The sequence below is a fragment of the Salvelinus alpinus genome, chromosome 32, assembly GCF_045679555.1.
Source record: "Salvelinus alpinus chromosome 32, SLU_Salpinus.1, whole genome shotgun sequence".
In the NCBI taxonomy this organism is placed as follows: Eukaryota; Metazoa; Chordata; class Actinopteri; order Salmoniformes; family Salmonidae; genus Salvelinus; species Salvelinus alpinus.
The window spans coordinates 3947157-3963292 of record NC_092117.1 but is presented as its reverse complement, the minus strand read 5'-3'; the positions used below and the strand labels follow the sequence as shown (position 1 = coordinate 3963292).

The window sequence follows — 16136 nt, the reverse complement described above, 5'->3', positions numbered from 1 at the left end:
CATTATTAGACTGTGTTCTCTGCCCGATTCTCTGAGAGTGTGTGTAGTGAAAAGTAGTCTGCCAGCTCTGACCCGTGCCTCTCCGTCTCTCACCCAGTTTGCTATTGCAGAGGGAGGATTAGAGGATGTGACAGCAACAGTTGACAGCCTGTCTGTTCCACCACCTGTACACTGTAATGTAATATTCTGTTCTTAGAGTAACGGCCACTAATCACCTCAACAACAGACTGCAACTGGGTCTGTGTCTGACATGTTTTATTAGATACACACACAAACTCCGGCATACACGCACACACATACGCAAGCATGCAAGCACGCACACACAACACATCCCATTTCAGTCAGGCTATCACGGTTTAGTTTCACAAACAGTATCCTCATGTGTGTGGTTTATTATTTATGCCTAGTTTGTTGTGTAGGAGAGATTGGAGACTGACAGACCAAACAAATGTGCAGTGATTACACCAGCCAGTCTTGTTGGTATACTGCCACATAGGGGTAGAAGGCACACATTGATATTCTTGTTATGCGCTATCTGCAATGTGATGTTTACTGTTTGTTGTTGTGGTATTCATTGTTTGTTAATGTGGTAAGGCCATTTCATTCAAATGTGGGCATTATAAGCGGGTGGTCTTTTCTGTGATTTCCTGTACATGTCTGTACATGTGGATGTAAACACGTATGACCTATATCACTCTCATCTGAGGAGGGTGGCGAGGCAGACGAGAGACTAGAGGTTTTAGAGCATCCCGCCCCAGACCAGACCTCCTTACAGGCTAGTGTGGGTGTTTGTGGTCTAAGGTTATGATAAAACATACAAAGCTGGGCCTCCCGAGTGGCGCAGTGATCTAAGGCACTGCATCGCAGTGCTAGAGGTGTCACTACAGACCCGGGTTTGATCCCGGGCTTTATGACAACTGGCCATGATCGGGAGTCCCATAAGGCGGAGCACAATTGGCCCAGCGTCGTCCGGGTTAAGGGAGAGTTGGGCCAGAGGGGCTTTACTTGGCTCATTGCGCTCTAGTGACTAATTGGGCCGGGTGCCTGCAGGCTGACCTTGGTTGTCAGGTGAACAGTGTTTCCTCAAACACATTGGTGCGCTGGCTTCCCGGGTTAAGCGGGCGGGTGTTAAGAAGCCAGGTTTGTCAGGTTATGTTTCAAAGGACGCATGACTCCACCTTTGCCTCCCGAGCCTATTGGGTAGTTGCAGCAAAGAGAAAAAATATAAAGCTGAAAATTGTTCATGTTTTGCAGCATAACGTGTGCTTCAATGACCTAACTCTACTTAATATAACTATAGAGCAACGGTATTGTTCCTAGGACACGTGATTGTAGCCGTTCCGACAACATTTGCTGTGGTTCAGTTCAGTATCTTCCACTTGCAGCTGCAGACCATGGTCATCTGGGTCCTAGGTCACAGAGAATACGTTTGCGATGTATTGGGGTTGTGCCGCAGAGCATCATGGGGTTTGTAATGTTGTGGATGAGCACGTTTCAGATAAATGTCTCATCATTATTGAGTTGTTATAAAGACATGGTTATGAAACACACGAGACAAAACAAATATAAAACTCTTAAACAGAGAAAATCACTGCTATTTAACCCCAGGTCTTCACGCTCCACTTAAACTGCTCTCTTTAATAGTCCTACATGTTATTCTTCACATTTTGTGTTCTTTCTGATGAACATTTCTGGACAAACTTAGTCTCTCCAGCAGTAGTTAGCCTCCGTAGTTTCTCAGATTCACCGAATGTTGTGTTTGATTTGGATTTAAACAGTTGATTATTGCTAGAAGCTTACATCACAGTAGGATAAACACACACAAATAACCTGGCTGTTAAGCTGGAAACAAGTGGACTTGGGGATGGAAACAAAGGTGCCTTTGTGAGTGAGTCTGTGTATGCGTGCATGTGCATTTGCTTGTGTGTGTGTGTGTGTGTGTGTGTGTGTGTGTGTGTGTGTGTGTGTGTGTGTGTGTGTGTGTGTGTGTGTGTGTGTGTGTGTGTGTGTGTAAGGAGATTTACATACTTGAGCCCACAACAGGAGTCAATCTGAGCTCCAGCTCTGTCTGTGTTTCTGCCAATAGGACTAACACAGGTCCGGTACTCAGTGTGTGTGCCAGCTTACAGTATGTGTGTGTGTAAGCGTGTGTGCGCATGTGTGTGTGTCACCGCTGGTCAAGGGGTCTTTGTTGGTGGCGGCGGCATGTTTTCCACTCTTCACTGCATTTTCACACTCTTAAAGTTCCTCAGGGCTTAAACAGCCAGGCCATTTTACAAACATCTAGGTTATGTTCTAAACATCTAGGGCAGGGGTCGGCAGCAGGCAGCCCGTGGGCCATAACCGTGCCGCATGTGATTTATTTTGCTTAAAAAAAAATACTGTAAAATAACCAGGAATTCAGCTAAAATGTTATTTAGAAAATCTGTTCCCAAGTATTCCCATGGATAAAAAAAGAGAGGGGCAATTCCACTTAAAGTTCTGTCACCGAGCAAGACCCACTGTTCCCCGGACGCCGAAGACGTGGGTGTCGATTAAGGCAGCCCTCCGTACCATTCTGATTCAGAGGGGTTGGGTTAAATGCGGAAGGTATCCCCCTTTCCCTTTCCCTAAAATGTATGCCATACAAAAACCATTCATTTCAAAGTTGAACAAACCATACAACTCTATGCATAAGGACTACTTTTAACAATTTACACTGAATATTTTACAAAAACACATTCACTGGAAGAAATGTGCAGATGCAAAGTGAGGTAAAATAATTTCAGCTATGTGCACTTCACTGCCCTGGGGCATTGTGATCTCCTTAGACCAGGGGGAAGAGTGCCCCCTACTGGCCCACCAACACCACATCCAGCAGCACTTGGTCTCCCATCCAGGGACTGATCAGGACCAACCCTGCCTAGCTCCCAAGGCAAGCCATCAGTGGGCTGCAGAGTGGTATGCTGCTGGTGAAGGGAGCTAGGATTCTTATCTTCTGAAGGTCATTGTCCTTGGTGCAGTCAAACAGTCCAGAAAGTGTGTGAGTGTCTTTGCGTGCATGTGTGGCGTGTACGTACGTGTGTGTGTGTCTGTGTTTATGACCACCTCTGGGAAGGGCAATCCAGCCACAGCATTATTTTTAATGTCATTCACAAACCAGGTAATCTTTAACCAGCCATCAGAAAGAACACTCTGCAACAAACACCCTTCAACAACCTGTAGCACTCACACACACTAACACTCGATACACACACAACCATGATCCTCACCTTGTGTGTGTGGAATGCGGTATAAACCGACTAAGTATGGTAATATGTGTGTGTGTGTGTGTGTGTGTGTGTGTGTGTGTGTGTGTGTGTGTTCATGTGTGCACGAGCTTGTGTATGTGTGTGTGTGTGTGTGTGTGTGTGTGTGTGTGTGTGTGTGTGTGTGTGTGTGTGTGTGTGTTTGTGTTCATGTGTGTGTGTGTGTTCATGTGTGCACGAGCTTGTGTATGTGTGTGTGTGTGTGTTTCAATGCTGCTTGAGACTGATTAGTACCCAGCCACTCACTGAGCGGCTCAGAGAGACTGAGCACCATGGAGCTGTGTGGATGCTGCCTCTGTTACCACTGTCACCCCTGGAGCTGAAATTGAATAGTGTATCAGTAGCTATTAAAGCTCACCTGTGAGATTGCACTGCAGAATGTCACATTAATATCGGGCTCCAATAGAACCCACAGACTGACGTTTGAACTGGAGAGAGGTGGATTAGAGACGAAGAAAGAAGAGTTGTGAAAGAGGAGAGAAGTGTTTGCGCGATGGGCAGCACGGTGAAAGCCTGGTGGGTCATGGTAGAGGTTGCCTGCAGGATTCTGGGTATTTCTACGTCAGCAGGTAGGAGACCGCAGGACTGTAATTGACTGGACACACACACTCTCTCTTTCTCATTCACACGACATCAGGTAGGAGACAGACTGCAGGGCTGGACTTTAAAATGATACTGTGAGACGACCTGCAATTTTGTCACAGAGGTTGTGAGTGAGTGAGTGAGTGAGTGAGTGAGTGAGTGAGTGAGTGAGTGAGTGAGTGAGTGAGAGAGTGTAGAGGATTAATCATGAACCTTGAGGTTTATCTCCTCTTGTTCTCTAGTGAGAACCGCAGGCTAAACAGTCTAGACTAATATGTACTGGATATAACCCTGCTGTATCATATATAACTGTGTTTTAGTGCTCCTAGAGGGCTACGGAGACACAGAGCTCCCTCAGGCTACTCTCGTACTATATCATAGCATGAATCACATACTGCTTTGTTTCAGCTACAGTACACTCTCTACCTCCTGCTGTATCCATTTTAAAGGTCTGGTATTTACAGTATAATATACATGGGAATTCTATATGTCTGAGCTGGGTGGTATGTGTCTCGTCTCACATCACACAGAACTCATCTCTTACTGTCTTACTGGCTAATTTGATCATACGCTGACACACATACACTTACCTTTCAGATCTACATCGTCCCTTTGCGAAGCATGTCATTTTCCACTAGGTCTAGTCTACAGGCAGCGTTAATTCTCCTAACACGCCATGAAGTCCTACTAACCGTTTAGCCTCGTTCCCCTGATCTAGACATATTCCCGTGGTGCAGATTCCAGCACCGCATTTCTGGTACACAGATTTGACCAATGACTTCCACATGTCAGTAATGACCACCGTTTCAACCCTGTCACATTACTCACACACAAGTGCGCACAAACGCACACACAAACATACATACATGTGTGCATGCACACACAATATTTAAACCCTTTTAAAGTCACACACACACACAAACCCTATTTAAACCATTTAAAGAAATGTAGTCTGTCCTTATCAAGCAACCCACAAAGAGTTGACTCACTCTCACTTCACTTTGTTGAATGTAATGCTGACATACTGCAGTGGTACCTACTTTACTGCAGATATTTATTTATCTGAATACATTTTGTAAGGAGTTGGGCTGTACCACTCCTTTTGTAAAAGCTTTACTGAAGAGATAGTAGAGTGATGGAAAGACGAGGGAGAAAGTGAGGCAATGGTGTGCCGCCCCATGGGTCTCCCGGTCAACTGCGACAGATCCTGGACACGAACCAGGATCTCTAGTGGCACAGGTAGCACTGCGATGCAGTGCCTTAGATCACTGCGCCACTTGGGAGGCCTCCTGAACCTCTCTTTGGGCACAGGGGCATTGTCAAGCTGAAACAGGAAAGGGCCTTCTCCAAACTGTTGCCACAAAGTTGGAAGCACAGAATCATCTAGAATGCCATTGTATGCTGTAGCATTAACGTTTCCCTTCACTGGAACTAAGGGGCCCAGCCCAAACCATGAAAAACAGCCCCAGACCATTATTCCTCCAAACTTTACATTTGGCACTATGCATTGGGGCATGGAGCGTTCTCCTGGCATCCGCCAAACCCAGATTCGTCAGTTGGACTGTCAGACGTTGAAGCGTGATTCATCACTCCAGAGAACGTGTTTCCACTGCTCCAGAGTCCAATAGCGGCGAGCTTTACACCAATCCAGCCGACGCTTGGCATTGCACATGGTGATCTTAGGCTTGTGTGCGGCTGCTCGGCCACGGAAACCCATTTCATGAAGCTCCAGACAAACAGTTCTTGTGCTGACGTTGCTTCCAGAGGCAGTTTGGAACTCGGTAGTGAGTGTTGCAAGCGATTTTTAAGTGCTACGCGCTTCAAACGTGTGGCCAATCACTTCATGGCTGAGCCGTTGTTGCTACTAGACATCTCCACTTCACAACAACAGCACTTACAATTGACCGGGGCAGCTCTAGCAGGGCAGAAATTTCACGAACTGACTTATTGGAAAGGTGGCATCCTATGACGGTGCCACGTTGAAAGTCACTGAGCTCTTCAGCAAGGCCATTCTACTGCCAATGTTTGCCAATGATTCCATGGCTGTGAGCTCAAATGAAATAACCAAATCCACTAATTTGAAGGGGTGTCCACATACTTTTGTATGTATAGTGTACTTAGGAAAGACAGCCATGTGGTAATTCTGACATCTAGTGGCCACTACATGTACGAATAACCTGTTGGACAGTTAGGCCTAGAGTTAATTTGGAATAAAGTACTTAATTCAGTAGTTAATTTACTATCAATTTCATCTGAAACATCATCACTATTTTGTTTAAATGTAAAAATGTGAAGTGTGTGTGTGTGTGTGTGCATGTTTGTGTGTTCATGTGTAACCTGCCCTTCTGCTGTCTCCAGTGCTTTGTGTTGTAGGAGTGGAGACGTTACGACAGGGGAAGTTCCACAGTCTGGCCATCTATCTGCTGTGAGTACTCTCATTGGATAGACACAATTACTGCTAAACTCTGATAGGCTATATAAAAACTTCCTGCTTCACTTAGATAGGTTACTGTTGGTACATACAGTTTCCCGTAAGTCACACAGTAGTCCCTCTAGACCCCCCTCCCCCACCCCCACATACACACCCACACACACTACTTTAATAAAAGAAAGAATGTGTGTTTCAGGTCAATCTGCACTCATAATGTAAAAAGAGGAGGATGGCTACGTGAGGGGTGGTCTAGGGTGGGGGAGACAGTACAGGAAGAGCAGGGCAAGCAGGAGGAGAGGCAAGTGACCTGGGTCACTGTCCTACTTTGCATTATGTCTGTGACCCATGCCTAAACTCCCATGAAGCAACACAGCACAGGAACAGGAAAACATCTCCCTGAGGAGTAGAGAAATGCAAGACTGTTTATTACATTTATCAACAGTAGAGACAGAGTCTTCTGATAGGGAATGTCATGGGTTATACTCTGTATGACATTATCCCTTAATCTGGCCCGTAGTTGTCTGATCACTAGCATCTGTTTGGTTCTGGGTCTGTTCTTTGATCTGTTTGTGTGTTGAATCCCTTAGGGTGTCTGGGGCAGGTATGATGGTGTTTGAGGTAGCCTACTTCCTAGATGCCCTCTTGCAGATGTGTCTGCCGTGAGTACACCACCCATAATCTCCATCTAAGCCTTTGTCTAAGTGTGCATCCAAAATGGTACTTCATTCTCTGTATAGTGCACTACTATGGGAGCCAAAGGGCCATAGTGTTGTATAGGGAATAGGATGCAATTTGCCCTTTGTAATCATAGCAGATGTGTGGCTATTTCTTTCATAAGTGAAGTTAACAAAAAAACTCAAACATAAAACTGTCTCCATCTCTGTCCCCTGCTTTTCCCCGTCCTCACCCACCTCCGCTCCTCACCCCCCCTCCTCTCTCTAGTTTCCCCCCAGGGTGGCGTGTGTTTGTGTTGTGGGGAAAGATGGCTCGTCTTGGAGGCTTTCAGAAGTTCCTCTACTACTCCATGATGTCAGTGGTGTGTTTCCTTCACCCTGTGTTAGTGTGGCATGCTGTTATACCAGGTAACAGCATTACCTAACCATGGCATTATCCTTACCTAACCATTACTATTGTTACCAGGTACTACTACACACTATTATTACATTTAATAAGGTTGATGTAATTCACAAACATTGATACTCACCCAACATGTCTTTTAGATTCAGTTTAAATTCAAAACAACATCTGATGTTTAAACGTATTGCATTTCTTCCGTTTGAAAACTTCTGCCCTATGATTCCAGGCATCATGCTCCTGGTCACAGCCTTCTTCAACTTCATCCTCAGCAAAAATACCGAAACAGTGTCCCCTAAAGACCTGGAGGACAATGTAGGGATAACGTCTGTGTGTGTGTCTGAGAGAGGAGGGACGGAACATACCTTCTCTTTCCTCCACATGGCGATGGGCAGGAGAGGGGCAGGGCTGGCCTTCGTACCCAGGGAGAGTGGCTTGGGAGTGGGGGAGAGAGGAGAGAGCAGCCGGGCCATGCTGGAGGTAGAGATGGAGCAGCCAGGGTCAGAGCTGGAGCGAGTGAAGAAAATACATGTGCATTTCCAGAACAGTGCTACAGAGGAGACAGAAATGGAGGAGTACCATGACTTTGAACCAGAAACCACCTCGGACACCGCTCCTATGATCACTAACTGAACATTACACTACTGTTATTCATTGAAGGCCCAGGACAATATGGTGGAGAATAGAGACTGAGATCCATTAACATCAGCAGAGCTGGGGCACAGTGGAGAAGATGGCCAAAGACCGCCAGAAGTGGAGAACCTTGTTGGTAGGGAGGAGTGGATGAGTGAGTGTGTGACACTACAGAAGCAATACAGTTGGGGGGTCAGCTGGAGCAGGGCTTGAACCAGGGACCTCCTCAGACACCGCGCATATGATCACTGACTGAATATTGCACTACTGTAGTAATGCAGGGGGACAGTTGGAGTGAGGTTTGAACCAGGGACCTTGAGGTTAAAGGTGAATTGTGGTGGTGGTGGTGACTAACTTTTCAGTCAATGACTCAATGCCAAATAATGCATATAATCAATGTTCTATATACTATAGGAGAGTTAACTCATTGAAAACAGACTAACTTGTTTGCTGGCCCACTTTTTTCTTAGATTGGACACATTTCTGTTAGCTAATGGTAATATAAAGACCAGAAACACTGGTTTTGTATGATACAGGTGTGGGCCCCACATTCCACAAGCTGTAGGAGGGTCACACACTACACAGACGTTTGGGACAGGCTGCTGTTACTAACTGCTGATCACACGGTCTTAAGTTTTACGTAATCTATTGTATATGATGAAGATGATAATGATGATGATGATGATGGTTTTAATGATGATCATAATGAGGATGGTGATGATGATCATTTAAAGTAAGGGTCTGATTTTAAGAGAGGCAGTCCACTAAGGTGAATGTATATACTGTATGGAATCTGTTTTAGCTGCACACAGAACATGTATATAATGTTTTGCACATGTAGAATGATTTCTATAGTAATAAAACCCTTTGTACCGACGGATTGTGATGCTTTATGGTGTTATTCTACAGTGTCATTTGACCAAATCCTCTTTGTCTTATGCTATGGATGATTTACATATCTGGAGAAGGCATGGGGGTAGGGAGGTTGAAGCATTAAGGGTCAGGGCAGTGTGTGTGTGTGCGCTTGTCTGTTCGGGCAGAGGGTCACTTACACCCCCATGCATTATTCATATGCAGCAAGAACCCTTTCTGTGTCCCTGAACTTCTGACACTGGTCCCCTATGTGAGAGTGAGTGTGTGTGTATGTGCTTACTTCCGTGTTGTGTGTGAAGGATTGTGTGTATAGTTGTTTATTACACTCCCTGTTTGCGTGTGTGTGCGTGCGTGTGTGTCGTAACGGAACACCTAGGTGGGGTGACCATGGTGATGGAGCACAGGAAGAGGTTACTCCTGGCTTGTCCTAGCAACCCACTGGGAACAGACGTCAGTTCGACGTCTAGTTTTGATTTACTTGGTTGAGTTGTCAACTAACGTGAATTCAACGTGAAATCCACAAATAAGTCACCATGTCGCTGGATTTACAGTAGGTTAAAAGTTGGGTAAAAAAAAATGAAATGAAATGCCGTTACGTTGATGACTTTTTGTGCAAATCCAATCAGTTCTCCAAGTCATCACAGATTTTTGGGGCGGTTGAAATGATGCGTAAACAACTTTGATGCAACCAGTTTTTGCCCAGTGGGAACCTGAGAAATAATTGTCTCTTCTATCTCCAGGGAGAGTTCTCAGCAGAAACAACATCAGACACAGCACAGGTAGGTGTAGCTACAGGGTGTACAGGCTTTGCTCCAGCCCGGCTCTTCAGCTTTCTCTATCACAAGCTGGTACTCAGCCTCGATCTAGTGTCTTCTGTCTTGCAAACACAGGTGTCCGCCCTCTTGAAACACCGTAGCCAGATGTACCACTGAAAACAGTCCCAAAAGGTATAATCCTTCCCATCTGGCACTACACGCAGGTAAAAGCAAGATTTCAAATAATATTTGAACCCAGGTCTGGTAGACACAATTCCTCTGGGAGGAACACAGGTGTCAACAACAAAGGTGTCTTCTCAATTAGCTATCAAACAGATCTAGTCGGTAGATACACCCTGTAGAACTCACCTCAAAAGGAATTATGGCATTAGCAATCCATGCTTTCAGACATATCTCTTCTATTCTAGCTATTAATCAATACACACACAACAGCATGCACACACAAACACACCCTTTATCAGACAGAACCCAGACCGTGGAGAGAATCAATAGAAGCAGATACTCTGTCATCAGACAACACCTAGAGCTCTGGAACTCTAGGTAGACACACACACACACACACACACACACCCTTTATCAGACAGAACCCAGACTTGTGATATCCCCTCATGGTTGTCTTCTATCCTCCTATCATCCTCCCTTTCGCTTCCATACACTAGCAAGCAGGCTGCTCCACTCATCCGAGCTCTGAATTCAGTATACACTACAACTCCTCTACAGGGTCTCTCTGACTATTGTCCAGGGGCTATTAGGATGGGTTACAGGGACTCTTTGTCCTGCGGAAGCTGAATGGTTCGTAACCTTGCTCTGTATTGTCCCCTTGAAAGGGGGTAGTGACTGAACTGTCCCAAATTCAGCTCTGTCCTGGGGAGCTGGGGTGAGAGGAGAAGAGAGTTAGGAACCACATTAGTTGTTGCACATGCAGCAGTGCAGAACATTACATAAAACATGTGATAATAGAGTCATATAATGTCTAGACACCAAGAGACAACAAAAATAATTATTATACACTATTCATATTTACATACTGTATTCATGTTCTTATATACAGTAGAGTTAAATTAGTTCAAATATTTAGAAAGCAGAAAGGCACTGTGATACCATACATTTTCTTCCTGTTTTTTAATACTAAACTTGCTTTTTGCCTGAGTAACCTCAGGAGATATTTGGAGAAAGAATGAGAACAGTTAGTCAGGAAAGAGGTGTTAACACGCAGCCTCAATATTTCCAGTCTGCTTCCTCAAACTTCCTCATCCTTAAAAACATTCAAAAACACGTTCCTTATTTGGAATGGGTCCTGTCGTAACCACATCCTCTAAAACAAACAGTTTCCACTGGTAGAAGTGTCTTGGTTGCTGGAATAACTGACCCACCCTCTGGTACACACACACATATAGACACAAATGCACATACGCGCGCACACACACACACACACACACACACACACACACACACACACACACACACACTTCCTCGGATTCTCTTATACCAGCTCCTGCCCTGTGATAGTTTCCTAGATGCCAAATCCAGTCTCAAAGACAGGATGTGAGGGCTGCATCTCAAGTCTACAGTGGCTTCCCCTCTCCTCTCCTGTCCTCTCCTCTTGTCTTCTCAACAGTCAACTGTGGCTTCCTTTCCACCTTTCTTCTCCTTCATCTGTCCTGATCTGAAAATGCAGGACAGGTCAAAAGTGATAAAGTGGCCCTCTGGAAGCCTGCTTTCACCTGTCTAATTGTCTCTCACATCAGTGCAGAAGGAAATTGTCTTACCACTAGGCTATAATTAACCAATTCATTCATAATAGTAAATCTGTTCAGGCACATTTTCCTACTTCTTTGTGATTTAAAGTTGAAGTCGGAAGTTTACATACACTTAGGTTGGAGTCATTAAAACTCGTTTTTCAACCACTCCAAAGATTTATTGTTAACAAACTATAGTTTTGGCAAGTCAGTTAGGACATCTACTTTGTGCATGACACAAGTAAATTTTCCAACAATTGTTTACAAACAGATTATTTCACTTATAATTCACTGTATCACATTTCCAGTGGGTCAAAAGTGTATATACACTAAGTTGACTGGGCCTTTAAACAGCTTGGTAAATTCCAGAAAATTTGGTCATGGCTTTAGAAGCTTCTGGTAGGCTAATTGACATCACTTGAGTCAATTGGAGGTGTACCTGTGGATGTATTTCAAGGCCTACCTTCAAACTCAGTGCCTCTTTGCTTGACATCATGGGAAAATCAAAAGAAATCAGCCAAGACCTCAGAAAAAAATTGTAGACCTCCACATGTCTGGTTCATCCATTTGGAGCAATTTCCAAATGCCTGAAGGTACCACGCTCATCTGTACAAACAATAGTACGCAAGTATAAACACCATGGGACCACGCAGCCGTCATACCGCTCAGGAAGGAGACGCATTCTGTCTCCTAGAGATGAACGTACTTTGGTGCGAAAAGTGCAAATCAATCCCAGAAACACAGCAAAGGACCTTGTGAAGATGCTGGATGAAACAGGTACAAAAGTATCAATATCCACAGTAAAAACGAGTCCTATATCGATATAACCTGAAAGGCTGCTCAGCAAGGAAGAAGCCACTGCTCTAAAACTGCCATAGAAAAGCCAGACTACGGTTTGCAACTGCACATGGGGACAAAGATCGTACTTTTTGGAGAAATGTCCTCTGGTCTGATGAAACAAAAAAATAGAACTGTTTGGCCATAATTACCATCGTTATGTTTGGAGGAAAAAGGGGGGTTTTGCAAGCCGAAGAACACCATCCCAACCGTGGAGCACGGGGGTGGCAGCATCATGTTGTGGGGGTGCTTTGCTGCAGGAGGGACTGGTGCACTTCACAAAATAGATGGCTTCATGAGGTAGGAAAATTATGTGGATATATTGAAGCAACATCTCAAGACGTCAGTCAGGAAGTTAAAGCTTGGTCGCAAATGGGTCTTCCAAATGGACAATTACCCCAAGCATACTTCCAATGTTGTGGCAAAATGGCTTAAGGACAACAAAGTCAAGGAATTGGAGTAGCCATCACAAAGCCTTGACTTCAATCCTATAGAAAATGTGTGGGCAGAACTGAAAAAGTGTGTGCGAGCAAGGAGGGCTACAAACCTGACTCTGTTACACCAGCTCAGGAGTAATGGGCCAAAATTCACCCAACCTATTGTGGGAAGCTTGTGGAAGGCTACCCGAAACGTTTGACCCAAGTTAAATAATTTAAAGACAATGCTACCAAATACTAATTGAGTGTATGTAAACTTCTGACGCACTGGGAATGTGATGAAAGAAATAAACGCTGAAATAAGTAATGCTCTCTACTATTATTGTGTCATTTCACATTCTTAAAATAAAGTGGTGATCCAAACTGACCTAAAACAGGGAATTTTTACTAGGATTAAATGTCAGGAATTGTGAAAAACTGAGTTTAAATGTACTTGTCTAAGGTGTATGTAAACTTCCGACTTCAAATGTATATTAATATAAGAGGTACGCAGCGCTGTATCCACAGGCAACGTAAACTCGCCCACAGATGAATCTTATTGGTTTTGTCTTATCAATCAGCCCCGTTACTGGATAATATTTCTGTCAATCTCTCAACCCGGTTTCAATCCAACACCAGAATAGCGCAGGGTCAAGGGGGTTTTAAGGGAGATACGAGATAAGAGAGATACAGCGAATTTCCAGACTGAGACCGCCTGGTTTTGGAATAATAAAAAAAAACGCTACCCTCCTTTTGCACTCTGTGATGGTAAGAGATCTGCACTTATTGTTAGAATATATTGTTATATTAGATCATTCCAAAGCATGCTAGTGACAGCCGCTGTGTTAAATGTATGCTCATCAGTTCCTTACTATGTCAGTCGTCGTTCTTTTGTGGTTCATATAGCCAGCCTACTGTAGCCAATCTTCCCGTTGTTGTTTTTTGCTTGATCTGTCAAATGTTATACACGGTCGGCAACTGAGTGAAGAAAAGAGTTTAGGAAAAAGCGCAAGGATTCATGATGCTATAAGACAGAGATAGTTAATAAAGTATGTCATTGATAAATAACTGGATAATATAATACATATAATATCATAGTTGCCATGGGCTATTATGGAAAACTCTTTGAGGCACTGAACAGTAAAACAAAACAAAAAAAGCATATTAAAGCGGTTGAGCTCGACACTCCAGACTGAGATAAAAAAATACTGTATTTACTTTTTGATTTGATTTAGAAGCATAATCGCAATTTCAGCAGATTTTCTGTGCCTCTTCACCTACTTGTGGTTTTGGAGGAAATCCTTTTACACAAACAATAGACAGTTACCAGCTGGTCCCAGCTGGGAAGAGGAGCGGCAATTAGATGGACAGGGTCTCGCTCTGCCTGATCCAATCAATTAGCTTGTGCTCTGTGGTCTGAGGAGCCTTTGTCCACGGGGATACTGTCCTCAAAGACCTGAGCCTGTATGTCTCCACACGGCAGACATCTATAGCCTACGACAGACTAAACTAGAATAGAAGAGGAAACCGCTATAGAATAAAATAGAATATAAAATAAGAGACATCAATAGAAGAGAATAGGAAACATCAACAGAAAATAAGAAGAGGGAGCATCAATAGAATAGAATATGAGTTCTATTGTTCAAGCACTGGTGGACATTGTCCTTTGGCATCACCTCAAAGTTAACACAGGATGGATAACCACAGAACATGTACTAGCAATCCTTGCTATATGTGTCACTTTACAATTCCCAGCAAGTGGGTTAACCCTATTGGGGCAATGCGTTTAGGGTGCCTTTCATAGCAGTGACCTGGGTTTGCTTCCCTGCCCCACCTTCCCCTACACTGGTGTCAGAAGTGAGATGGTGGCCGTGAGGCCTTCCGAACGCATGGCTGGATGTGTGAGGGCACAGGGATGTGCCTTCCCGTTCATTGTAGTGATCCTTGCTATATGAAGCACTTTACAATTCTCATCAAGTGGGTAGCCCGATTGGCGTGGCACATAGGATGTTTGGCTTTCACGCCAGCGACCCAGGTTTGTTTCCCTGCCGTCCCCTACAATCATATTGAGTTTAAAAAAAAGTTGTGAGCAGCATATGCCCGGTCTCTCTCTGAAGGTTCATGTGCTGGGGTTTAAAAATTAATGTAAATGGTGACAGACTTAGATGCTTTAACGTTGTGGAATATTTATACATCCATTACAGTTTATGAATATGTATGACAGAATGACCATGCTGGTTGACCCAGTCATCTCTGTGAGTGAATCCGGAGGAGAACTGGGCCCCTATCACACACGCACACACACACACACACACACACACACACACACACACACACACACACACACACACACACACACACACACACACACACACACACACACACACACACACACACACACACACACACACAGCTGAGTGGTCACAGAGTTAAAGGAGTTAAAGGTCCCAGACCAGGGTTAATGGATTAATCCCACCTGGAGTGTCCTGTAAAATCTCTCACTCCCATCAAAACCTGTGACCAACCAATGCTGTGGAGCTAACTAAACCTCAATGAGAGAGCGAGAGATCCTCTTACCAACCAGCACCTACAGGGCTGTGACAATACATTGAATCAAGGATGATAATTGATACAAATGGGACAAGTAATTTGATTATGTAAATTGTAAATTGAAACTTTTTAAATAGGACATTGTAGTGCAGTCTCCAACATTACCTCTTCTCTATATGAGTTAGATAATAGGTTAGTGTTAGTCCTGCTGTGGTCGAGTCTAATGATATCAGCTGATGGCAGGTGACCATTCAGATGGTTAGACTGATCATTAGTGCCAGTGCAGTTTGTGATTTAACCACTAGGTGCCAGTGTCCTCCCACTAACCCCAACGAGAACCACTCAACGACATGGGAACACCAGTGTTGTGCGTTTAATTGATTCTCACAATGAAAATATGGACTAACTGTTTATGTACTCTACACCAGGGATGGGCAAACTTTTGTCGAACTCATTCAGGATCTCAACTTAATGTTGAGAGTTAGAATAGTAGAATACTAAGGTGCAATTTCAAAAATGTTTTTTTGTTTTTCTCTTATGTTAGTCAGTCCAATTGGCGACAGATTTTCATGTGAATATTAAAACATCAGCTAAAGAACCTTTCCACCAAACTGACTTGTTGCGGGTAAAAATCCGCGTGTGATGATGTAGTGAACACAAAATGTACTTTTTCGCTTAAGTTTTCATGTATCGAATCAAATCTAAAGATCAATGCGTTTCCATCGCATTTTCATCTCTACGGATAGTTTTGTCACAAAAACGGTTGTGTTAAATAGCAAATGTATTGGAACAAAATGGTGCTGTAGAAAAAACACAGTGGCTGCATTCCAAACACTTAAAAGACACATTATCTCCACTCAGCCCTCAAATTAAGTGGACACTTCTGATGACGTATCATGACATCTGACGAGTATACACTTGCAGGACAAGGCGGGTGG

At 44.0% G+C, this 16136-nt stretch overlaps 2 protein-coding genes across 2 annotated transcripts in view; both read left to right on the top strand.

Annotated features, from left to right (window-relative positions):
• The first annotated feature begins 3546 nt into the window (after positions 1-3546).
• Positions 3547-8884, top strand: tmem72 (transmembrane protein 72). Its single transcript, XM_071379751.1, has 5 exons — positions 3547-3856; positions 6228-6294; positions 6888-6959; positions 7243-7382; positions 7604-8884. Exons 1-5 carry the CDS (start codon positions 3781-3783, stop codon positions 8005-8007), a joined length of 759 nt encoding a protein of 252 aa, XP_071235852.1. The 5' UTR covers positions 3547-3780; the 3' UTR covers positions 8008-8884.
• Positions 8885-13292: 4408 nt separating this feature from the next.
• The window catches only part of rassf4a (Ras association domain family member 4a), an 89684-nt gene continuing 86840 nt past the window's right edge, over positions 13293-16136 (top strand). Inside the window, exon 1 of the mRNA XM_071379747.1 lies at positions 13293-13416. The gene's annotated coding sequence lies outside the window, so the exon portion shown is untranslated. The remainder of the gene's footprint in view (positions 13417-16136) is intronic.